Source organism: Nannobrachium achirus (assembly GCF_963921795.1).
Source record: "Nannobrachium achirus genome assembly, chromosome: 18".
Lineage (NCBI taxonomy): Eukaryota > Metazoa > Chordata > Actinopteri > Myctophiformes > Myctophidae > Nannobrachium > Nannobrachium achirus.
In genome coordinates this window covers 38,617,868-38,642,975 of record NC_137825.1, presented here as the reverse complement: position 1 = coordinate 38,642,975, position 25,108 = coordinate 38,617,868, and the positions used below count along the sequence as shown (strand labels likewise).

The window sequence follows — 25,108 nt, the reverse complement described above, 5'->3', positions numbered from 1 at the left end:
GGAAGGCTGAGACCAAGAGAGAAACGGTCGGATTTCTGTCAGTGAGTCCAACAGCAAAAGGTTTAACTTTATTAAATATCTCTTTATTTGTTCTTTCTCTCTCACCACAGACTCTCTCCAGCTCATCCGAGTTGTCCTGACAGTCACTGTATCCGTCACACTTCCAGCGGGGTGAGATGCACCCTCCATCCATACAGGTGAACTGCTCCGGCTGGCAGCGCTTCCCAGTGTCTTGGATACAGTCCCTGCCATTGTTGGCCAGGTACCAGCTCCCCTGGTGGGGGCACTGGCACTCTGCCCCCGAAGGACCTGTGGTGGAGAGAGACATTGAGTTGAGAGAAAAAATATAAAATAAAACATGTTACAATGTATTAATACAGCTCCACAAATCACGTCCAACCCAGATTTGGCTCAAAGTAAACACAGGGTTGAATTCTTTCTCCATGCTATGCCGCAAAAATGTGGAATGCACTACCAACGGCCCTAAAGGAATGTAAATCCCTACTCTCCTTTGAAATCGCTCTGAAAAATCACTTACAGGTGGCTGCAACTCCAAACTGGTAAAAAGAAAAGCCAAAGCATAGAGTATTCAATCAGTCAAACATATTATTAGTTATTAGCTAATTACAGACATTTCCTGACATTATAAGTCATATTTGAGGTTAATGATGCATTTGACATCAGGGAGCCACATGGTAGCATCACTATAGCAGTTGGGAAAACAGGCGCCTTGCTCCAAGACCACAGGGAAAATAACCCTGCCCTCACCGGGTACGCAGACATGACTGCAGCCTCCATTGAACTGCTGACAGGGACTGGAGCAGCTCTCCTGCTTAGAGCCTGCGAAGACGTGGATGTCGTTGGGACGGTACTGCAGGTCCTGGGCCATCACCACGAAGCCGGAGCCGTCGTCCTTGCCGGCCCTGTAGATGAGAGGGATGGGACGATATGAAAATTTCATATCACGATTATTGTGACCAAAGAAATTGCGTTTTACGAAATTATCGCGATAATCAAAATATCATTTGCCAAAAAATAGCAGATTGTAGATCAGCTATTTTTTGGCAAAGAGATTTGGTAGAGAGTGAAAAAAGAAATACTGTATCAAGTACGTTATTTCCAGGTCTGTTTAAAATGGTACCGGATATGCAGCTCAGCAAATAAAAGGTGAATTGATCCCAGCGCATGACGAAGGACGAGTTCACGATAAATTAAATCTCCACAATACGATTATCCGGAGTGGTTTTCTTTTTCACAATAAACGATCATATTGATTATCGTCCCACTCCCCCCCACCTGTAGATCATGCGGGTGGTCCAGTCCGTCCAAAAGACGTCCTGCTTGAAGACGGTCATGGAAAATGGGTACTGGGCCCCTTGTACGATCACCTGCCGGTTCTCACCCGTCAGTGTGGAGCGCTCGATCTTGTCTCTGAGGGAGGGCAGGGGGGGCAAGAGGAGATGGTTGTGGAATGAAAGGTACTAAGAAAGGAAGGATGGGAGGTCATCTGGGTAACTTTACATGAGTTCAATTACAGCATGAACTTGTGAATTGCACAGTCGTGGAAAAATACTCAGATTTTCTATTACTTAAGTAAAAGTATCAACAATACTTACAAGTAAAAGAGCGGAATTCCAAATTTACTTAGATCGGCTATTTTCAAATGGTTGAAAGGTATATAGGGCTGAAGTGGTCAATGTATGTTTTGTAATAGCCTAATAATCAAAATCTACAAAGTAACTACTAGCTAAGGTTTTGGACTAATAGTGGAGTAAAAGTACAATATTTGGATCCAAGAAGTAGTGGAGTAGAAGTAAAAGTATTGGAAATTGGAAATACTGAAGTAGAGTACATACACCTCAAAATTGTACTTAAGTACAGTACTTAAGTACACGTACTTAGTTACTTTACACCACTGGATGGGATGGATTAAACTCTAGTGTTGTGGAATGAAAGGTACTAAGAAATTAAGGATGAGAGATCATTTGGGTAACTTTACATGAACAGGTCCTTTGATAAATTACAGCATGAACTTGAGAATTGCACTGCTGTACATACAGCCCAGAATCAGCCCAGTACAGCATCCTCTCCTCATAGTCCAGAGACAGGCCGTTGGGTGTGCTCAGGCTAGAGTTAATGATGGGGGTCCGGTAGTTTCCGCCCAGCGTGGCTCTCTCAATCTTAGCAGGACTGCCCCAGTCGGTCCAGTACAGGTACCTGGGTTCGGGACAGGAGAAAAGACAGAGGAGCACAGCTCAGCTACAATGCTCACGCTTTTGTGGCAAGATTGACTAAAGATTGGAATAACTATGGGTGGATGGATGGAATAAAGTTGGACAAGTAATATAGTCTGGTTGCCCACAATAATAATGAATTCCATCTTACCATTTATTCACAAATAAATTAATGGCCATATATGGAGATCTCTGTGTCAGTCCTTGTCCCTTTTATGCCCATATATCCACGATTTTCCTACGCCCCATAGTGCATTGCGCAGACGTTTGCACCGATCTTCCGCCGCCGATTTACAAGCTCACAACGGGTTGCATCTGCAACGTGACGTGAGCTTGTATGTCTGCTGTTAAACCCGGAAGTTTGGTCCTGATAGTCTCCAGTAAACCCCCGGGGAAAATTGTGGATAGATATAGATATAGAGATTGAGATGCCTGATGTCATCAATATATTGATGCGCAAAAGAGAGCTACATGTTCATCCAGCAGCTAGAACCATAGACGCTATAACACTATTTCAATCATTCTCTGATTTCTTTCTACACTAAAATGGCTGGCAGTAGGCTTGAGAAGTTTGGGACAGTATTCACACAGGTTCGAGATCTGCTGCTCTCCGGGGTCATCAAGCAATCAGACACACCCATATGGTACAATGTCTACAAGGCCTTCCCACCCAAGAGGAACCCACTTTTTGTAAAACCTCAATCCAAGTCATATGTGAAGACGGAGGATGCTGTGCGGCTTTTTCCCCATGTTTTGAACCCTGCGGCTTATACAACGGTGCGGCTTATATAGGGATTTTTACAGCTTACGGCCAGTTAGTTCGTTTTACAATGGTCTTTAACAAGGATTTATATATAGATTTTTACAGCCAACGGCCACCAGGGGCCCTCTAGCGGGAAGCAGGAAGGACACCTGCGGCTTATAGTCAGGTGCGGCTTATATATGTAAACATTCGTTTTTTGTTCTAAATTTAGCTGGTGCGGCTTATATTCAGGTGCGGCTTATAGTCCAGCAATTACGGTAATTAACTGGTGGGTGTGGCCACATAAAAAACCTAATTTGAACACTTTCCGTTCACATTTTTGGAAAATATCTTCCTCCTAGTATAATCATAATACCTGATCATCATGTTTTAGGGAAGGAAAAAAAATCATCATCTTTAACACCCAAGGAGCCAAACTCGTTCAGTAACGAGATACGGCCACTAGATGTCACCCTGCCAAAAGGAGTTGTCTCGTCCCTGAACGAGTCAACAATGGGTTAACTGGGACAGGTCTGCGTGCATGCTGCATGCCCTCTGAATGACGCTGGTCCATACGTCACCCCGTAGCTGAGAGAGAGAGAGAAAATGGCGGAGGCTGGTTGCATTGGTTTCCATTCTAGGCTCAAACATAAAAAGGGCTTTATCTCTGAATGAGGTGAAAAGAAAGCCAGGGAAGCAGAGATCTGATTGTTTTCACGACGACACTTTACCACGATGGTCGGCCCCCGTTTGGATTTTAGTTTCTCGAGCGTTTGTAAACAAAGGGATTATCTTCCTCAATCGTCAGTGGACACCCACGTGCACACGCACAAAGCTTCCGAGGCTCTTCAAAATAAAGCGTGAGTGAACGGCGGCAGCAGCAACAGCTAGAAATGTAATAAACCTGAGCAGCCCATGTGTTAATGTCCCCCCCACCCCCCCACCCCCAAAAAAAAGAAAAAAAAGAAAAAGAAAAAAAGATTGTTTTAAAAAGGTTAAGACAATCAACAACAAGGTTTTACCCATAGCAGGGGTCCACGATGATGGCCCTAGGGCGATTGGCATTTGCAATGAGAGAGCGATTCTTTCCATCCACTCCTATGGCCTGGACATTCCGTCTGTAGTAATCTGTGAAATACAGACGCTTGTTGACCCAATCATAGGCCAGCCCCTCTGGATCATCCAGATCTACAGTAGAGTGGGAGAGAGGGCAGAAGATAAATACAGCTAAAGAGAAATACATGGGACAAATGAGGACAGAGACAAAAAGAAACACACAGGCAACTAAATATGACACATAAAGAAACGTCCTGAAGTTAAAAACTCTCCCTTCCTGAGGTAGTTTTATTATGTTATAATTCTGACCTTGATCTTTGAACTGTCCGACTCAAAAGTTAACCACTTTCAACCTGGTGTCCCTATTTTGGGTTTATTTAAACAACATAATTGTGAATAGTTTCTAATATATTGAAAATAGAAGATCTACAACTTGTAGATCTTGTATTTTTGTTTGTGTTTTATTGTATGACAAAGTATACAGTAGTGGCACTACTGTAGTGCTAAATTAATCGATTCATTAGTATTTGGGGCAGTCTAATGATCATTTAGACCACGTCTCAGTCATGGGCTCTGTCCTAAATCACATACTAAATGCTACTCAGGATGCATACAGTACATTTGAGTGCATACACTATAGTATCTTTCGTTTTGGACATACTAATCATGTGGTACTGTATCAGACTGTTAAGAAAGTGTCCCATCTGGCGGTCAGAAGAAGTACTACACATACTTTACATGTTCCTGTTTCTAGCATTTCACCAGTGTATTATAGCAATTAATGTTGTTCATTTGCCCTCGGCTTCAACAAAGCAACATTCTTGGTGTGTTTAATTGAAAACTAATTCATATTACATCAGAGGTTTGGTTGCTTGTCATCACTGCTGCATTGCATTGTGGGACATGTATACCAACGTAGTGTCCAGTACTGCATATTGCAATATTTCCCCAAATTTGCATTTCACGTACTAACTACAGGTACATTAGCTTTCGGACACACTGAAAAGTCTCTTGCTGCGGGCTCTGTAGCATTACCGTCAGCAATGATGACAGGCGGGCTGGTCATGGACGTGGTGGTGGCATAGCCTATCTTGCTCCTGCCATACCCACTGTACTGGGTGAAGAATATGCGCCTCTCCTTGAAGTCATAATCCAGGGCCAACACACCGGAGCCCACGTTGAGAGTCGGGTACGGGAGGCTGTGGTCGTCCGGGTCCAGCCTCATGCTGTTGATGGTGTAGTCTGTGCTGAAGACCAGATACTCATCCTGGCCATAGCCGCACGACACCCCGTTGCTGAGGAGCGAGCCGTGGGCACAGTCGCACGTGGGCCTCTCTTGCTCGGGCATGGCGAAGCAGAACTGCGTGCAGCGCCCGTTGCCCTCGTGGCAGGGGTTGAAGCCCACCTGATGGGCAGCTGTGGGCTGGACGAGCAGGTCGAAGACGGCCACATCTAGCAGGCCTTTGATGCCCTCCCGGATTACCTAGGTTAACATTCCACAGTGAGCCTTTTTAGTTGTTGAAGTGGTCCAAGCTTGCAGCATCTCCAGTACATATATCGTCACTGTTGACAAATTTGTATGTTTTTCGTAAAGTAAAGCCCTGTTTCATCATAAAGACTGTCGTCCAGTGAAAATAGCTGATCTACAAGAACACAGCGCCTGGCGGTGTAAGGCGTTGCGTGCTTGTAGATCGGCTATTTTCACTATGTAAAATCATGGGGACTGCCCATAAGTCTGAAGGTTCATTAGTCCGAATTTAGTTAGGGTTACTGAGGTTAAGGTTAGGGTTAGGGTTAGAAATCATTTTTAAAATGATAAATACAAAACGAACAGTTTAGGTTTTCATCCGACAACAATATGTATAGCAGGAGGAAGTTGCCGCTATGCCATTATGACTGTATCAACCGTGGATCCACTGTACTGTGTTGATATGTTGGCTATGTTATTTTGCACAGTGATCAAACATGGATACAAATTTAAGAAAAATAAACAACAAAAGCACACTGTTGAGAGATGATACACCCACACGTGTAAGTATAAGGTATAAGTTAATCAAACAAAAAACACAGATCAACTTACCACATCTGCCTACTGCACACATTAATAATAGCTACGCTTGGCTCTCAGTCTCACCTCTGGTGGGTCAGTATTGGCCGGGTCCTTGCTGGCCTGGAACAGCTTCCCCAGCTTGTTGTCGACCCACAACATGAGGTTTCCAAATATGGCCATTCCCGTCGGAGACGGATATCTGCTTCCGTAGCGGACGATCTGCCTCTGCGTGCCGTCCGCCGCCATGCGGGAGATCATGTCCAGCGCGTCGTCCGTCCAGTACAGGAAGTCATTGGTGTAATCCACCGTCAGGCCGCGGGGCGACGCCAGGCTCTCCGACGCCAGCACGGTGCGGTTGGTGCCGTCCAGCAGTGCCCGCTCAATCTTGGGCGCCTGGCCGCCGTCGGTCCAGAAGAGGTAGCGGAGCTTGGGGCTGACGGCCAGGTCGCGGGGGCGATCCTGGGAGGTCTTGAGGAGCACCTTTCGGTAAGTGGTGTTGATGGCGAGCACCTCCAGTAAGGTCTCGGTCTTCAAGTTGGTGAAATACAGGTTACCTAAAGAGAGTCAGATGGAGAAAGGAGGAAAACCAAGGAAGATCGGAGTGGTAGTAGTGCAGTTTATATATTATATTAGCTTATATTATATTATATTATTATATAGCTTATATATTATATTATAAAGACACAATGTTTAGAATATATTATCCTCTCTAATTTTGTCTTTAAAAAGGGAAGGTTGCTTATACTATGTGTAAGAGGGATTGATGGAGAGGGATTCATGGATAGGTGTAGGACGCAGCGTCTCTGTACCTGCGATCCAGTCCACGGCGATGCCCTGGATGCGTCCTACACTTACGCCTGTAGCAACACTGCCGTAGAGGGATCCGTCCGTCTTGGCCCTGAAGATGCCCTTAGAGGAGGTGGAGGTGCTGTTGTCCGTCCAGTATATGAAGCCAGACTCCATATGTAGGTCTAATCTGTCCTTGAGGGAGTAGTAGGAATCTGGGAATGGGAAAAGGTTTGTGTGTCAGACCCCCCGAGTTGTGGTTAACATCGCTTAACTCATGCCTACAGCCAGGGACGTGCTGGGCCCCTGATTCAGCCCGGGAAAAAGAGTTGGAGAGGCCCTCATTGCGCACTATAGAGAGAGATCTCTCTCTATAGCGCTGCTGCTACTCAAAGATTTGCCTTTTCAGATCATGACAAGTGACAAGCCAGTGGGCCAATTAACAGACATACGGGTGGAAACCTTGTATGTCCAAAACCGTTTGTTTTGTATTTATCATTTAAAAATTGATTTAAACTAGTGAAAACAGGTGTGCTTGTAGATCTGCTGTTTTTACTACTTTTGTGCGACGGCCTTGTATGATGAAGCAGGCCAGGGCTTTGCGAAAAGAATGTACAAATTTGAAACTTGGAGATACAAGGTTTCTGCCCGACAGTGACGATTTACTTTTACTTTGTTGGCCGCCCAGACCCCAAAATGGAACAAAGGCCGACATTTTATTTTTTATTTTTTCCTAATGGACCGGCCGGGAATGAACCGGCCGTTTGGGAGTTGGCCCGCTTTTCCCAATGGCCAGCACGTCCCTGCCTACAGCTGTGCTAGTTATATTAACATACTTTACCAAAGTGTTGCCCAAAGTGGGATCTAGGGACCCCCGGGGGTGCTTGAGGTCATAGACTGTACAAATGTCTCCGAGTTGATAATAATGGATTTTATAAAGGATAATTGTACATAGTCCTCAAGATAATAATCGTATCAAATGGAGGTCTGTGTTCTGGTGCATACCAATAATATAAAATAACATTTGATTCATTAAATGGATTGCGGCTTTAAAAATCTACGTACTTCCACCGATGGGCGGCATGGCCTCAGAGTGGTCGGAGCTGTTGATGTGGAAGCCTCTGATGAGTGCGGGCGAGGAGACTATGGCGAAGGAGTCGTACTGCTCACAGCGGGCGCCGTCCTCGGAGGCCACGAACCCCGTGGTGCAGGCACACGTCTTCTGGTTCCCCGGCCTGGGGAGGCACAGGTGGGGACAGCCGCCGTTGTTGGAGCTACAGGCGTTGGTGGTCCCTGCAGAGTCTACAGGGGAGGCGGTGGAGGTGAAGCTTGATTGATGCCCATGCTCCAACGGGCCACAATTGTAGCATTATTCGGGCAAGTCATTTTTACATTTATGCTACTGTATGCTAACCTGACTCTGTCATATATATTATTGTGTTTTATATGATCTAATCTGACATACTGTACATTTCAAATGGGGGCAACTATTTCCTTCTTTAATGCGTTTTCCCCAACCACCCCGCTGTTTTTTCCTTGATGGAAATTTCCACAATGGAAATAAGCTTTTGAGCTTTCTTGTGTCTATCCTTTTATCCGTGGTATGCATCTGTATTCACATTTTGTCAATCAATCAGTCACTCAATAAATCAATCAACGCAGCTGCATCAGGGCTGGACGATCAACTGAAAAAAGATGAAATTCACACCACTTCTGGAATTCCTGAATTCTGGATAGCAGGAAACGTGTACTAGGAAGGAAGTGCTTCTTAAAGCTCACACCACATCGCATCCCGACATGTTGGGAGCTTGTGGATTTGCAATTTCCAGTGCGAGACGTGACGACGCACAACCAAGTTTAAACACTAATTGTAGAGAATGCCTGTGGCATTTAGGACTGTCAGTAACGAAAAAAACAAGAAAAAAAAACCACACACACACACACACACACACACACACAACGAGACCACTCACCGTCTCGGGCGTGGACTTTGATGGAGCGCAGCCCTGACATGCCGCTCCTCATAATGACCATGTTGGCGCCGGTGTCCTTGTCCACCCTCTCGATGACCTCATAGTCCTGGTCAGTGTAGTAGAGGTGGCTCTGGTAGACCGTAAGGCCCCAGGGGCGGGACAGGCTGCTGACCACTGTCACACGGCTCACACCGTCCATCGTACCGCACTCAATCTGAAATGAACAATGGGATGCTGTGCCGTAAACTCTTGAGTGTTCATTCAGCTCTGAGAGAGTACACATGTAACCCATAAGGTTCCATTTGTACTCTCTCAAAGTTACAAATGGATAAATGAACACTGAGGATTTTACTGTGTACTGTAGAACCATCAGTGTTGGTTGATTTACAGTAATGTCATTAGAAACTGTAAATATGTTCAATAAATGTTCTTCAATAGACATTGTACTCTACTGGCAAAGTGCTGCAATCTAATACATATAAGCATTCATGTTTATAGAGTATTAATTTAGCTTTTGTTTTCTTTCTGCCTAGTGTGAAATAAACATAAAGTAGCATATAGCGGGGGTTCCCAAACCTTTTTGCTCGGGGCACCCCTATAAATATTTTTTTTATCCGAGGCACCCCTACTATTATTATATTCCTAATTTTCACTCCCAGTACCTTATATTTATAGCATATTTTAGCGATTATCTTGAGATAAAAGCCATTTTAGTAAGAACTGACTGAAAATAACTTCAAAATTGTACTTCAAGTTTGAAATGATACTAAATATATTTTTAAATGTCCAATTACATTTAAAATACTTATCTCACGGCACCCCTGTGGACTGCCGTCGCGGCACCCCAGGGTGCCCCGTCAACCCCTGCCATATAGCATGTGTACTCACCGCCCCAGTGCTGACCACAGTCCAGTACAGTTTGCTGGTGGAGATGTCAGCAGTGATGAATCCTATGTTGGCCAGGTTGCCTGTGTAGAGTGTCTTCAGGTTGCCTCCATCCATGTCAGAGCTGGCAACCTTGGGAGGAACCCCGCTGTCCGTCCCCTTATCTGTCCAGAACAACTTCCTGTGAAGGGAAGGGATAAGTGCCACGCAAGTCCTGAGTCTTTTAACACTGCATTACAGAACTTATTTGAATGAATAAAACATTATTATAACCAATCTGTATGGTAGAGAAATACAAATATAAGTAGCACATCTGCAGTGGTTGGAGGTGGTCTCCCTAGCCTTCCATTGAGACATTTTGATAAGAAACCCTACGTGTTGACAAGCAGTGCTGCCTGAAGCTCATACGCACAATGTCAGTACTGATTGTTTCTCTTGGATGAGTGGTAGATGTTTGGAGTGGACTCCAACATGGGAGACCTGTGTTCCTGGGGCAAGACTTAAAATTGGGGGTGTAACGATATAGTAACTGCATCGAAATATCGTTTTTAACTTAAAAAATCGAAGTAGATCGAAATGAAAACGGCTAAAATCTAATCGTATTGTTTGAATTTGTATCGTATCGAATCGGCAGTGCAAAGAATGGATTGTATCGATACTGCCTACTTGGGCATTGTATTTAGCATTTTTAAGAAGAAAAAATGAAAAGGAGGGGTTTAATTACTTTTTCTTTCCATATAGCTACACAGGTCTATCGATAAATGTGTGTAATCTCTGGGTTCATGTCAAGGTGCAGGTTTGTCAATATACAATTTCCATGTATTTGCCAGGTACTCACTGTGTTTACTTATTTATATCCATAATAATACATGTTTCCCTTAAAAACCTGCACTATCCACACCTTTCACACAGATTTAATTTCTTTGCTAAATAGTTACTATATGATTTTAAATCATTGAATCGAATCGTATCGTATCGCCATGAATGAACCAATATCGTCCATATATCGTATCGTCAACCATGTATTGTGATATGTATCGAATCGCTATTAAAATGTTACACCCCTACTTAAAATGTATGGATTGCAGCTTTAAATCTGAGAAGGTACCGATTTCTAACCTGACTCCACCAGATCACAATACAGCCACTTGTGTAAACTCAATACCAACACCATCTGGTGGAGTCAGGTTGACCAATTTCACCAAATGCCATTAAAGGGATATTTCACTTTCAAAAAAACTTTTGGTCATTTTATCGTCTAATCAGGCTTTTTGGAACACCCTGGACAGATTTTAATTTGCTTGATTCAATATTTAGATATTTGATGTAAATGTTATCAGGCCTTCCAGGCCCAGGGCCTCTCCCCATACACAACCATTGTAACTTCAAACTCAATTTTAACCATGATAGATTCATTAAAAACACCCATTCATTTTTCTGGTGACTCATACTACCCTCCTAATACGTGAGCAGGCCGTGTTTTTTAATATAACTTTTTTCATTTATTTTTAATAATGTTTTATTGTATTTACTTTTTTCCCATTTTCCCAAAGAATTATTAAAAATAAATGAAAAAAGTTATCGAAAAAGCAGGGTATTATGAGTCACCAGAAAAAATAATGGGCGTTTTTAATGAATCTATCATGGTTAAAATGGAGTTTGAAGTTACAATGGTTGTGTATGGGGAGAGGCCCTGGGCCTGGAGGGCCTGATAACATTTACATCAAATATCTAAATATTGATTCAAGTAACTTAAAAACTGTTCAGGGTGTACATAAAAGCCTGATTAGACGATAAAATTACCAAAAGTTTTTTTGAAAGTGAAATATCCCTTTAAGTTCCATTTCTAACTGGGGAGATTGGTTTTACCCTCTGGCTGGGTCCAGTGCTATTCCATTTGGCTGTCCGGCTCCCTCTGGTTTGCCTGTGCTGGTGATGAGGGTTTTCCTGTAGTGCGCGTCTCCATCTACACGGATCACCTGCATTTACATTAGTTTAATCGGTTAGTCTGAAGTTATTTTCTACAGATTAAGATTGACATTAAAGCAACCCAAGATGACAAGGAAAATTCAGATGGACTGGATAACAGAAATTATAACAACAAACTAAACATTATATCCTGGTGAAAATTATGAGGAATAGATGACTGATTCATATGATTTATGCTACAATGGGCTAGCCCTTCCCAGACTCAAGAGCTGGGTCTAGTTTTTAGTGACATTACATTTTCAATCATCTCCTACCTGAAGCATGAAACTTAAAATGAAGAAACATTGGGCTATTATAGGTCATTATCCCATTATGGATGGGAACACATAGTACAGTACATGTACAGTATGTAGCAACCTTTTTTTCTTTTTTTTTTCTTTTTTTCACCTCAATTGCAAGTCCATCAAGCGGCACAACGTCTTACCTCTATGGCTTTGTTGGTGGGATTGGTGTAATACATCATGCGGCTTATCCAATCAAAAGCCAAACCATAAGGTGAACCAATGATAGCAGCTGGAGCAAACTGGGTTCTATCGGTCCCACTGGTTTTTACTCTCCATATAGCTCCCTGGTTGAAGATGCAAACAAGTGCAGTACACAGAGGTGACCAAAATACACTTATTTTCAAAATAAATACTCCACATATGCATTCTATGTATTAAACTAATAAAAAAGTATGAAATTAATCTCTAACACAATCTTCCAAACACAACATACTTTATGCCTAAGCATTTAAGTGAAATGGATGGACATTTCAAACATTGTCGATAACTAGAGCAGGGGTTTGTCTCAGGGCACCTCATGAATATTTTTTTAATCCGAGGCACCTCTACATTATAATTTTCACTCCCAGCACCTTATATTTATAGCATATCATCGTTGTCGGGTGTTAACCTTGTATGTCCAAAACCGTTCGTTTTGTATTTATCATCTATAAAATGTACTAAACTAGTGAAAACAGCAGATCTACAAGCATAGTGTGCTTGTAGATTGCCTGTTTCACTAGTTTTGTCGTGGCACCCCAGGGTGCCCCGTCACCCACTTTGAAAACCCCTGAACTAGAGAACGAGAGCTGTCGTCACTCACGTTGCTCTGCACCCAGTAGATGTACTGCTCCTGGTCATCAAAGTCCATGTCCTGCCCCTGGGAGAGGCCTGACACAGGGGCCATGGCATTGTTGGACGGGTCAGCAGGGTCCAGAGGAATGCCAAAGATGGCTGACTCCCTCACCACCATGAGGAATGGACTGGTGTCTGATACACAATAGAATAGATACATTCCTGTGTTAACATAACTCTGAGAGCACTTATTTTTGAAGCGGTGAAAGCCGCTTCCAAGGTGTGGCTTTGTGTGTCCCGTACCTGTCTCGTGCATCTCTGCGCTGTGATTGGTCAGTTTTGTCTGTCCCGTGCATGTCCCATGCATGCTTGACCAATTGAGGATTGGTCAAGCTTCACATGCCAATTTGGCCCTCCAGACAAAATCATTCATTCATTCAGAATTCATTAAGCACATAGAAAGTATAGATCTAGAACACAGAATGTATAGATCTAGAACACAGATTTTATAGCTCTAGAACACATAGAATAAAAATTCACCAATTCACTTCGAACCGAGGTTTGATTTTTATGCAGTCCATGATATCAAGGATTTTGTTTTGCTGAGAGCAAAAAAATAAAAAGTATTGAAAGATAATTAGAAATAGAATAGAACTGATAGAAAGTAGAATCCCACAATTTAGAAAATATAAATACTGGACTCTGTACAGTACCAATAACAAAGAAAACAACTAAAACATACATCAAACACAAAAGAACAGAAATACAGCATAAACAAATTATGAATTCTTATTAATATTAATGCATGCCATGATGCTTTACCGGGTAAGATTACCTCAGCACCACTGTAGACTACACTGTAAAAGGTATCTCTGGTACAGTTTAATGACGTTATAGAAAGTACCTTTGACACAGGTACGCTTGTCTGCATCCAGCTTCCATCCAGACTGGCAGTGGCAGGAGTAATACCTGGGTCTGAGGATTGACAGCAGACACAGCTGGCTGCACAGGTGTTCCTGGCAGGGGTTGAATGCTGCACACACAGAGAGTACAGGGTCAAATTCAGGGGGTCTCCACACTCACACATTTTCATGACAAGGGCCCCAAATTGATAATATGTATTTTGGCCCCAATTTGAAAAGAAGTTGTGCTTGGTACTCCCATAAGAGAATATCTGTGTTGTGAAAAGAAGAAAAAAAGAAAATAAGAACTTAAAATAAAACACACACACACACACACACACACACACACACACACACACACACACACACACACACACACACACACACACACACACACACACACACACACACACACACACACACACACACACACACACACACACACACACACACACACACACACACACACACACACACACACACACAGTACTCAGAAGGCTAAAGATTGGACAGGGAGCCATGCTGCTATTAGACTATGTGGTGTTGTGTTGGTACAGTATAGCCGATTTCTCAGTGTGGCAACCATAACTGCGGTTACTGAGGTCAAGGTAATTACTATACATAGGTGGCCAAGGAATTGCTTGTTAAATATGTGAGTGGTTCCATCATTCAGTGTAACGCTTTTGTCATTCAGTGTACAAAGGTTTCATGACAGTAACATTGCTATACACCGCAGCTACACCTCAGCACTCTAGAAAAAGGACTATAGGCACCTGCAGGCTGTTTGATGGGGTGGTCCATGACGAGGCCCATGGGCTGGTAGACACTGTTCATCAGTGTGGTGATGTTGCCGCCGTGGAACTTGTTGGTCCTCATCACCTTGCTGGTGTAGCGCTCTGACCAGTAGACGTGGTCCTCGAAGATGGTCATGCCATGGGGGTGCTGGAGAACCTGGAGGGGAGTCGTCAAATGGGTTTTGACCTGTTGTCTGGTTTCAGCTTTTCAAAGGTAATGAGCATACTTTATACCTTGTCATACAACAGTGTCAAGTGACAAAGATTAAAGCTCGTAGATATGCAATTTTCAGGGAAGGTTTTTGAAAGTGTTCTGAACATTTTCATCTACAATGACACAAGTTTGAAAGTGGATAAACTACAATACATTTTACTTAGACTAATGAAAATAGAAAAAAAGCTACTAACCATATCACTCGCCATGACTTGCTGGCGGTTGCTGCCGTCGTAGTCGCAGTAGTCAATGTATTTAAGGTAGGCGTCTGCAAAGTACACCCTGCGTGTGGTGTAATCCAGGGCCAGACCGTTGGGCCAGTACAGTTTGGTGCTGACGATAATCTGCCTCGCGGTTCCATCCATGCTGGCTTGCTCAATTCTAGGGTTCTGACCCCAGTCAGACCAAAACATCAGGTTGGTGCTGAGAGAAGAACGACAGAAGAAGAAAGAATTTTAACAGTTCAAATTGGTCCTGCACCATATACTGTAACATCACTGGAGTGCTGATGCTGTGCTCGCGCGAACACACACACACACACGCACGCATTTGAAATGCGTATTTATGACCACATAAACAGAAGTACAAGGATGCCTCATACAAAGGTCATAAACAATGACAGTGCAGTCAGATAATATGAAAGAACAGTCAGTTACAAAGAGCAGAGCGTTGTTACATACAGTATAGCTGACATACTTGTCAGACACACACACACACACACACACACACACACACACACACACACACACACACACACACACACACACACACACACACACACACACACACACACACACACACACACACACACACACACACACACACACACACACACACACACACACACACGTGCATCACTTCGTGCTGTGCTGCAACCTTGTACAGTACATCTGCTATTATTTTACATTTGTCAAAAAGTGTGCATTTGTAGAATGTGCCTCAGGTCGTAATGGACTAAAAAGGGAGAGGGTCTTAATCTTACTGGTTGCGTGGGTCGAGGACCAGTCCACGTGGACTGGTGACGTTCTTGTTGAGCAGAACCTTCCTGAAGCGGCCGTCCAGAGTGGACACCTCGATGTTTTCCAGGAGAGAATCGGTCCAGTAGAGGTTACGACCGGCCCAGTCCACAGCTATGGTCTCTGGTGCCATCAGACCACTGGACAACACCTAGAACCAAACAGATATGGGCATTAAATACACTGTCAAATCGTCTTTGTTAATGAATCCACTTATAACTCTGAGAGATTACACATTTAACCAAATGGACCCTTTGCTGGTCCATTTTGTACACGCTCAGAGTTAACTTGGAAGTTACGATGGGTTTGTATAGGAATCTGATAAATTATTTGATACATTATTATTATCAAATATCTACTGAATCAAGCAACTTAAGAATTGTCTGGGGTCCGGACAAAAGCCAGAGTAGACTCTTGCTATATACTAAATTATTTTTTGATAGATTGGTAGATGATTTCACCACTCCTGTAGTCCTCTACATAAAACTCCTATGTAGAGAGTCAGGAGAAGTGAACATCGAGTCATACAAGTTATTTTGTACACAAACTATGAGGCTAAAAGCCCCACTAGCAGCCCCAAGGGCAATGTTGCTCCTTATACCATACAGTATGTAATGTAGAAGAAATAATAATAATGATAATCTTGTTCGGCACCAAAGTGTTGGCCATTGCCATCCACTGAGCCCCACTATAGTGAGTTTAGTAATGTATTCAACCTATACCTCCTGTCTATCTGTGCCATTCTGGAAAGCACTAAAGATCTTCTTCTGACTGGCATCGGCCCAGTAGATTCTGGAGGTCACCCGATCAAAGTCCACTGTCACAATGGCCGAGCCGCTGATAACTGGGCGCAGCTGGGGCGGCTGGATATTGATCTTGTTGGCGAGGATCTGACTTCGCTTGGCGACCAGAAGCACAGCTGCGGCAGGATCTGTTGGATTAAACATATTTTGCCGCATGTCACTCCCCATCTCTCTCCCATTTCCTGTCAGTCTACTGTCCTATCCAATAAAAATGAAAATGTAAATTAGGTAAAAGGTGTTTTGCATGTCTTTTAACTGCCAATAACTTCAAAGAATGTATATGAGAAGCAGGAGGTCTGGTGAAACGATAACTTTATACATATAATAACGGCTTTTGTGAGTTTAACGTCATGTGATATTGCACTTCTTGAATCGTGTGTGCCAATTATATGGTTAACATTTATGATCAGAATATGTGTGGTGCAATGTAACTGTATTATCCAGTCATATGACTAGCATAATTACATGATATAATAATAACAATCACATGACTACGATAGTTTAAGTGGACATAAATGATGGATACAGGTATAAACCCTTCTGTTACACTTGAGAGCAAGGACAATTGTACGGCAAGCAGCAAAAATAGCAAAGCAAAAACAGCCAATCTACAAGCTCACAAGGCATCACGATATGACATGTTGTTAGTTTGTAGATGTGCTATTTTTTGCTACTTTTAAAAATGTGTGCAAATGTGACTGACACAAGGTAAGTTGATTTTTTTATTTAATTGTTCCGAAATTCACTGATATTTGGCCGAAAAAACGCTGACAGCGTGCAAATGGAACCAAATGAATCCAGGGTCCATTTGGTTCCATTTTTATGCTGTCAAGAGTTAAGGGGAGACCTGGAAATTTTTCAAGTTGAAGACACACTGTCCAACAGTTTAGCTGCTTACTAGTGACTTTGCAGGTGCGTCCATCAGGCTCCAGAAGGTAACCGTCAGAGCAGTAGCATCTGAAGGATCCCCGTTCGTTGTAACAGTGCTGGCTACAGAAGCCAGGGATCTGACATTCATCAATGTCCTCGCAGGTCTTGGAGTCGTTGAGCAGCTGGTACCCTGGACTGCACGTGCACTGGGACCCGAACGGGCCTTGGACGCAGCCGCCGCTGCAGCCGCCGTTGTTCAGAGCACAGTCATCTTGGTCTAGAAAGAGAGACAGGGGATACAATAATTGCACTGTTGTATTTGTGTGTGCATGCAACATACTGTACTCCGGTTTATTGAGTTTTGATTTCGGTTGGTTTCTGTATTTCAATATTAACTGGTAGTCTATTTGAGGTGTTGCCTTCTTTATCTTGGGTAGAGCTGCACGATCGGATGGCAAAAAGATAATTATTAGTTTGGTCAATATTGAGGTCACTATTATTTAACACAATTAGGCTACCCATTGACTTTGGAAACATCGTGGCAAAATCTTGATTAAGGAAAAACCTTAAAAAGCCACTGAAACTAAAATAAAATATTTAATAATACAATATATAAGCTCACATCCATTTTTCTTTTTAAAATGTAGCATTTCTTCTCTTAATTTCTCTTTTTGGGATTTTCACCTATAATAGCGAGCCCAAAATTGGGACGCAATGGATTAGTCATGTAAGGAATCCGGCAGTGGCAAAATCTTGATTATCTTGTTGCCAAAATAATGTGCAAACATATGTGTGACCAGATCTTCTTTTGAGCAGTGGTTCTCAACCTGTGGGTCGGGACCCCCAGGGGGGTCCCCATATTATTTTTGGGGGTCCCCAGATGATTGGCTTAATGTGAAACATTGTTTTCTCATTCAACAGTAAACAAACCAACATAAAGTTTAAGTTTATTGCACATTTCTAAAGTGACAATTTAAGGACTTTTTAATCTCTGAAATGACAAATTAAACATTGGCCAAATTGTCAAACATTAGAGGCAGAAATTGTGAAAATAGCCGATCTACATGCTCACAACGCCTCGCAACAATAGAAGCGTGTTCTACAAAATGTAATGCCTAAACTCTTAGTGCTCGTTAGGGTGTGTGTGTGTGTGGGGGGGGGGGGGGGTCGCGGCCTGAAAAGGTTGAGGACCCCTGCTTTTGAGGAGATATGACAGAGGCTGTGATGTTCTATGAAACTCACTGCAGATGGGTGACTCGTCTGCTCCATTGGGACAGTCCCTCTGGCCGTCACACACCGTGTCCAGGTCGATGCACACCTGGTCGGTGGGACACTGCCACTGTCCGGAGGGACACTGGAAGGGCGGGGTGGGACAGTTCTGCTCGTCGCTGAAGTCGCGGCAGTCGTTGTCACCGTCACACACCCACGCCATCGGAACACAGATCTTGTTGGCACACTGGAACTGATTGGACCGGCAGGTAATGGGCGCGCATGAGTTGTGTTCGTCGGAACCGTCTTCGCAGTCTGGATGCCCGTCACACTCCCACTCGTCCGGTATGCAGAATCCGTCCGTCTGGCACTGGAACTCATCGTCGTGGCAGAGGCCCGGACCTCGAGTCGCTGGGGGAGAGAGGACAGAAGAGTAAAGAGTTGAGGAAAAACCTTAAAAAGCCACTGAAATATTATTTAAGAATCCGAATATCTATAAGCTCACAACGTATGATCGATTTTTCTTTTTCACATATTTCATTTCTTCCCAGATTTTTTCTTTGTTGGATTTTCACCTATAATAGCAAGCCCAAAATTGGGAAGCAATGGGTTAGGGTTAAAGTTAAAGTAGTTAAAACAACTTTCAGAGTAGGGTACTCCTGATTTTTTTTCCCTTTTTTTTTACTCCTCGACATGAAGTTTATGCAGTTAACTTACGACAGTCTCTCTCATCAGAATGGTCCCGACAGTCAAAGACTCCATCACACCGATACTGAGAGTGGACGCACTGATCTCCACTGGCACAGGCAAATTCATAGGACTCACAGACATAGTCTAAAGGGAGAAAACCAGAGTGACAACTTATCCATAGACCATTTAGACCTGGGGTTGACAGAATTGTCAACATTCACAAAAAAAGCCTCTGTAGCAGATGAAAAATGTTCATTATCTAATGTTCAGGAAACAAATAATCAACAACAAAGGAAAGACAGATACAGTATAGAGATTTGTGGAATTTATATTGATTTGCTTTTTTCCCCCATTGGTTATTGATTTGGTTTGGAAATAGGGCAAATGAAAGACATTAGCCAACAGTGTAAGATCTCAAATGTGTCTTATTTCATGTGTCTATCTTCTACAGAGGCTGAGAAATAAATATATACAGCATAGCAACACCTACAATGACCTTTTCCTGGCACGAAAGCAATAACTACATATACAGTACTATACTGTAGGTTACAACTGGGTTCAAATGGGTTCAATATGAAGCAATTCTTTTCAAGCCATCATGCATCACACAGCATGCGTTTAGTGAATTGTATCAGTACCACAGTTGTTCTCATCAGAGGCGTCCATACAGTCCTGGTCTCCATCACACACATACGAGCTGGAGATACAGCGATGGTCTGGACACAGGAAGTAGCCAGGGGGGCAGGAAGAGATGGTCGAATCTACACAGACACAGAGAGAGCAAATATCTATACAGGGGTCTTCAACAGGGGGTCCCCAGAGTTACAACAGGCTAGGGGCTCCGCCAGTGTGATAGGATTTTTTTTTTACATTAACTACTTGAACCCAAGCATCCCTATTCTGAGGAGAACTTTAGCCAAAAAATACTTACTTCATCTCTCTTTTAGGTAAGGGGTCCACGGGCTGAACATTTTTGACGATCCCATATCTAGAAAGTAGGCTTGCTGTTCCTGATAGGCCGTACGTTTTCTTTTTACTACACTCATCAACTTACAGTATCAAAATACCAAATGAAACAATGCTCCTCGTCATGGATGAAAGCTGCATTGGTTCCCTTGTGACTTACTGCAGTAGTGTTCATCTGAGCCGTCGCCACAGTCGTTATCGCCGTCACACACCCAGTTTTTGCTGATGCACCTGTCGTTGTCACATGTGAAGTAGTTGGAGGCGCAGGTGGTGGGGACGCGGGTGGGGCAGTTGTCTTCATCAGAGCCGTCCCCGCAGTCGTCCGTGCCGTCACAGCGCCAACTGGACAAGATGCAGCGCTTGTTGTCGCAGGTGAAAGCGCGCGGAGAGCAGGTCATTCCTGGTAGGGAAGTGACACGAGGATGGACTGGTGTCACACTAATTAACAAAATAGCAAGAATGTGCGAGCTTGATTTCTACAAGCTCACAACTCAGCATGATGAAACAGTTGTAAGCATTGAGATGCTATTTTACATTTAGATGCTACTATACTCTATGTGCACCTTTAGTGAAAAAATATGGTTGAAAGTGGTAGAATTATCACAGATGGTAATACAAATATGTATCAAATTATCCTCCTAGAAATTATCATAGCTAGGATGAGTGAAACATACTATATTTAATTGTTGGTTGTTTGTGTGTAGTGTGTACTGGTCCCATAACAAATGTTTACTTTGTTTAGTAGGTCAGGCCAGCCCTGGACTGCTCACTGGTGCCCGTTTGACGGTTTGCTATATACACTTTCACGCGTACCTGGTTCAGTACAGTTGGCTTCATCACTCTTATCCATGCAATCTGCGAATCCGTCGCAGCGGTAGGAGTTGGGCGTGCAGCGCCCCTCGTCACATTCGAAGGCATAGTCGCCACAGTTGGTATCGGGCGGAGGGACCGAGTCGTCCTTGATGCAGTCCCTCTGGTTGGCCTGGAGCTTCATGCCATAGGGGCAGCCGCACACTCGGCTGGAGGAGGGGGTCGGGAAACAGAAGTGGCTGCAGTAGCCGTTTGGCGCCGAATTGCACCGGCTGTTGAACACTGTTGGGGAAAGGGGTGAAGAAGCAGGCAGGGTTAGGCTGATGTCTGGAACAATAGTTGTACTGACTTTTCCATGGAGGGTTTCATGTGACGCTTTTGCTGTGTCATTTCTCTTGCTTTTTTGCACTGACCAATGGGTCTCTTTTGTTTGACTCACTGTTAAGTATTATTATTGCGACCGTAGGTCGCAGTTAACTATGAAAACCAACACATGTTGTCCGTCAGTCCGTGTATCTCTGTCTGTACGTCATGCCTGACTTTGTACAAGCTCCATCTTTAGGGTTAGGGCTAATTTAACCTTAACCTGCAGTCTATCAGATCTTTTCTCTTTGAACTATTTCTCCCTGCAGGGTCCACTTACTGCTGTGCAGGTCGGCTGAGTAGGTCTTGACGTTCAGGATTCCATTGATTCCCTCTCTGATCATCATGTTGTCTCCTCCATCCCTCTTCCTCATGCGGAATATGCCCTTGGTCCGTGTATCAGACACATAAAGGTGGTCTGCAAGGGAGAGAACATGCAGTAAGTTATATCAAACGTGAATGTGAATACTGTTCATTTGAATATACTGTATAATTATAATATACTACAATACTATCCAGTATTTATACTGTAGATGCTGTGTCAAAGTGTCCCTGAGCAAGACACTTAACCCCTAACTGCTCCCCTGGCACTGTATTAATGGCTCTTGCCCACTGCTCCTAATAGTTAAAATGGGTGAAATGCAGAGGACACATTACACATACAGCATGTGCAAATGTGCTGTGACAAAAAATAACCCAAAGGACTGGGGACCACTTTATCAACTTAAGGGGAGCACACACTGGACGCGGGCGGCTGCGCAGCGTCGCGTCACGGTATCGACGCACGTGAAGTGCCGCGCGGTAACCTCAACTGGATGTGGCGCGCTGCCACACAGCACATCCATTTCTCCCAGTGGGGAGAACCATGGGAGAACATGTTCACCGCGCGGCAACGCTGGAAAAATAGAACAGTGGCGTATCGGCGTTGCAGACGAGGCGGCAGACACGCAGCTGCGCGCGTCTGACACCGCCGGTGTGGGTTAGTTCATTGAAAAGGTGGCCGTATTTTTGATGCAACACATCCGCGCGCCTCCGCGTCCAGTGTGTGTTCCCCTTTAGACTGTAATAAACTGCCATTGCACTTCAAGTTTATCCATTGTATACATGTAATAATTAGACCCATGCCATCCTATGGGGGAAATTCAGTTTTCAAGTACACCCAGCTGAGTCACCTCGACACATTGCCGGGGATGGGAATTGAACTTCAGACCTTTTGCTTCCCAGGCGGGCTGCTTCCACCATTCATCTATGTACATAGCTAGTAGTAACACCGTGGAATGTGTGCCCTTGTAAGCACATTATATTGTCAGAACTATTTCACTCCCCTGTATTTTATTTAGTTAACCAACATTTTAACACACATTCTATGTTTAATATATTGTATTCCAAACATGCCTATCCACAGTGGATAAACAATGATTTCAACACAAATCAGTTACTCCTACCAAAGTGGATTGTAAGGGCATAGGGTTGGGTGATCCGCCCAATATTGCTGAAAGTCTGTCTGTCAAATCCATCAATGCCGATGTGTCCTATCTGTCCCAAGAGGGAGTCCACCCAGTATAGTCTGTCCATCCTGCCAGGGCCAAGCACAAGGAATCATTGAGTTATGCTTAATTATGCGGCAAAGATTACAGAGCGCCAAGGTCACAAAATCAGGCTTTATAGTCCATAAACTGAAGATCACCTGTGTGCCATATGGGAAAATATTAAAGGAATTCCAAATAATCCACTTAAATAACATTCTGCTAGTGTATAAGTAGCCTAAAATGATCCCTGTTGTAGCATTCTACTAATTTCTAGTCCTTAATTTGTCTGCATTTGACGATTCAGCCTACTGAGAGGCCATTTAAAACCAAAGAAAAAAGAAAACATGTAGGCCTACAGTAAAACACTACCATGTACATATTAGTAATACATCTATATACATCTGTGGTGATTCATTTACTGTGATTTGCATTTGTGCGGTTCTTGAATTTATGCACATATCTGACCATTTGATTTCCATATACTTCATATATATCCAGATCATACAGCATGTTACAAACTGAGCTTACTGGTAGTCGAGAGCGAGTCCAATGGGCCCGCCCAGGGTGCTGTTGACCAGAGGAACCGCATTGCTTCCGTCAGTGAAAGCCCTCATTATAGTGGCTGGGCGGGAATATACACACCAGAACAAGTAGCTTTGGAGCGGGTAGGGAGGAGGACAGATGGGCTTTAGTATCATTCAAATAACATTACAAAACCTCATGCTGCATAGTGTATACAATGGGTCTTCAACAGGGGGCCCACGACCCCTAGGGCAAAAGTGGTGTTCGGGGACCCCGAGGGGTCCTTCTGGGGGTTCCAGGGGGTCCCCAACAAAATGAGACAATACAGGAAAAAGAGCAGATCAAATACAGAGACAATGGTCAAGTTAGTGGTTCAATGTCTGAACATGAATCGAACCAAACAAAAACATAATTTTACAAAAACACTGATGATAGTGGTGTCAAACAAGTCTATGAAAGCCATCTATGAAATCTATGAAAACGTTTAATCTGCAACACAATTTTAAGCAATATATAGTGGGGCGTTCCTGCTTCTGTGTTCATCTCTCTCAGTTAAGGTGTCTGTTTCTATATATGATTGCACGTAATGTGAATAAAGTAATTATACAATTATAACACCGTCTTTGTTCACCTTGCAAACTATATAATAGGCATTATATACTGTCTAGAAATTAGTTATGAATACTTAATAATGTATAATGTAGAGTGCTCACCCAGCACTGGGATGCACTGCGATTCCCGTGGGATTCATCACGCCAGTCACAATGTCTCTTCTGGACTTGTCCGTCACTTTGAAAGCCACCACTGACCTGTAAGAGCTCGCGGTCCAAAACAAAACCTTGGAGGTCCAGTCATAGGCCATGGCATTAATCATTCCCACTCTGTAACCTGTCAGAATCTGATGATCTGCAGTGCAGAGCAAAAAGGGACATTTAGTAACTCAAACAATATAGAGACTGTAGCCTGGCCATGGCAAATATCACAGCGTATTAGTCTGGAATCTCTGTTTGAAAACTGCGTTTCCATGGTCCGAATTAAGAAGATGCCTCTGGTGATAAAGCCGCCCACATTTGCAAATGGGCCCTGACCAAATCTGAAGAGGGCTTTTTTTTGTAGTGGCATATTTGTCTGGTTTCCAGGCTACATAGAGAGACTACTGATACACAAACAAACTATGACTAAGACTGTCTACAACTTTTTTTTTTAGATTCCACTCGATTAATCCCTGAATGGAAATTCTGGCGACACAGGGCATATGAATAATACAAAAGGTGCATCAAAAACTAAACATACAAAAATGTTCAAATGTCAACTGATGTTGACCTTAATCCCCGTAATGAAAACCTGAAAAAAATACAAACACTCACGAGTGCCATTGACGCTGGACTTGTAGACAATGCCTCTGCTCCGGTCGTTGTAGAAGACGGCTTCCTCGTTGCCGTCGTATTCCACAGCGGAGCCGGTGTGAGTGACCCCCATCCCTGCCAGGGGCAGGGTGACGTCCTCCTGGAAGGATACATTCAGAGGCAGTCCTCGCACCGCAAGGGTTGTCGCCACCAGCAAGTAGTCCCTCACCTCTGCTCACACAGAAAGGTGGTTAGGTTGGTGAAGATCAGCAGTGTTTCCCAAACAGAGGTCCCATTTTCA

The 25,108-nt window shown here is 43.5% G+C and overlaps 1 protein-coding gene across 1 annotated transcript in view; it reads right to left on the bottom strand.

Annotated features, from left to right (window-relative positions):
• Positions 1-25,108, bottom strand: part of lrp2b (low density lipoprotein receptor-related protein 2b) — a gene marked incomplete at both ends in the record, with an annotated part of 75,776 nt that overhangs the window by 36,414 nt on the left and 14,254 nt on the right. Inside the window, 31 exons of the mRNA XM_080748283.1 lie at positions 1-6; positions 106-309; positions 769-923; positions 1,297-1,431; positions 2,059-2,217; positions 3,999-4,164; positions 5,068-5,515; positions 6,167-6,636; positions 6,892-7,083; positions 7,934-8,170; positions 8,842-9,055; positions 9,730-9,907; positions 11,596-11,705; positions 12,140-12,283; positions 12,802-12,968; positions 13,678-13,806; positions 14,449-14,626; positions 14,878-15,106; positions 15,666-15,850; positions 16,422-16,630; positions 17,401-17,649; positions 18,615-18,992; positions 19,299-19,415; positions 19,910-20,032; positions 20,398-20,637; positions 21,051-21,329; positions 21,691-21,828; positions 22,856-22,986; positions 23,468-23,593; positions 24,175-24,367; positions 24,829-25,038. The exon at positions 1-6 is cut by the window's left edge and continues 237 nt beyond it. Coding sequence (XP_080604409.1) covers positions 1-6; positions 106-309; positions 769-923; positions 1,297-1,431; positions 2,059-2,217; positions 3,999-4,164; positions 5,068-5,515; positions 6,167-6,636; positions 6,892-7,083; positions 7,934-8,170; positions 8,842-9,055; positions 9,730-9,907; positions 11,596-11,705; positions 12,140-12,283; positions 12,802-12,968; positions 13,678-13,806; positions 14,449-14,626; positions 14,878-15,106; positions 15,666-15,850; positions 16,422-16,630; positions 17,401-17,649; positions 18,615-18,992; positions 19,299-19,415; positions 19,910-20,032; positions 20,398-20,637; positions 21,051-21,329; positions 21,691-21,828; positions 22,856-22,986; positions 23,468-23,593; positions 24,175-24,367; positions 24,829-25,038 — 6,099 coding nt within the window. The remainder of the gene's footprint in view (positions 7-105; positions 310-768; positions 924-1,296; positions 1,432-2,058; positions 2,218-3,998; positions 4,165-5,067; positions 5,516-6,166; positions 6,637-6,891; positions 7,084-7,933; positions 8,171-8,841; positions 9,056-9,729; positions 9,908-11,595; positions 11,706-12,139; positions 12,284-12,801; positions 12,969-13,677; positions 13,807-14,448; positions 14,627-14,877; positions 15,107-15,665; positions 15,851-16,421; positions 16,631-17,400; positions 17,650-18,614; positions 18,993-19,298; positions 19,416-19,909; positions 20,033-20,397; positions 20,638-21,050; positions 21,330-21,690; positions 21,829-22,855; positions 22,987-23,467; positions 23,594-24,174; positions 24,368-24,828; positions 25,039-25,108) is intronic.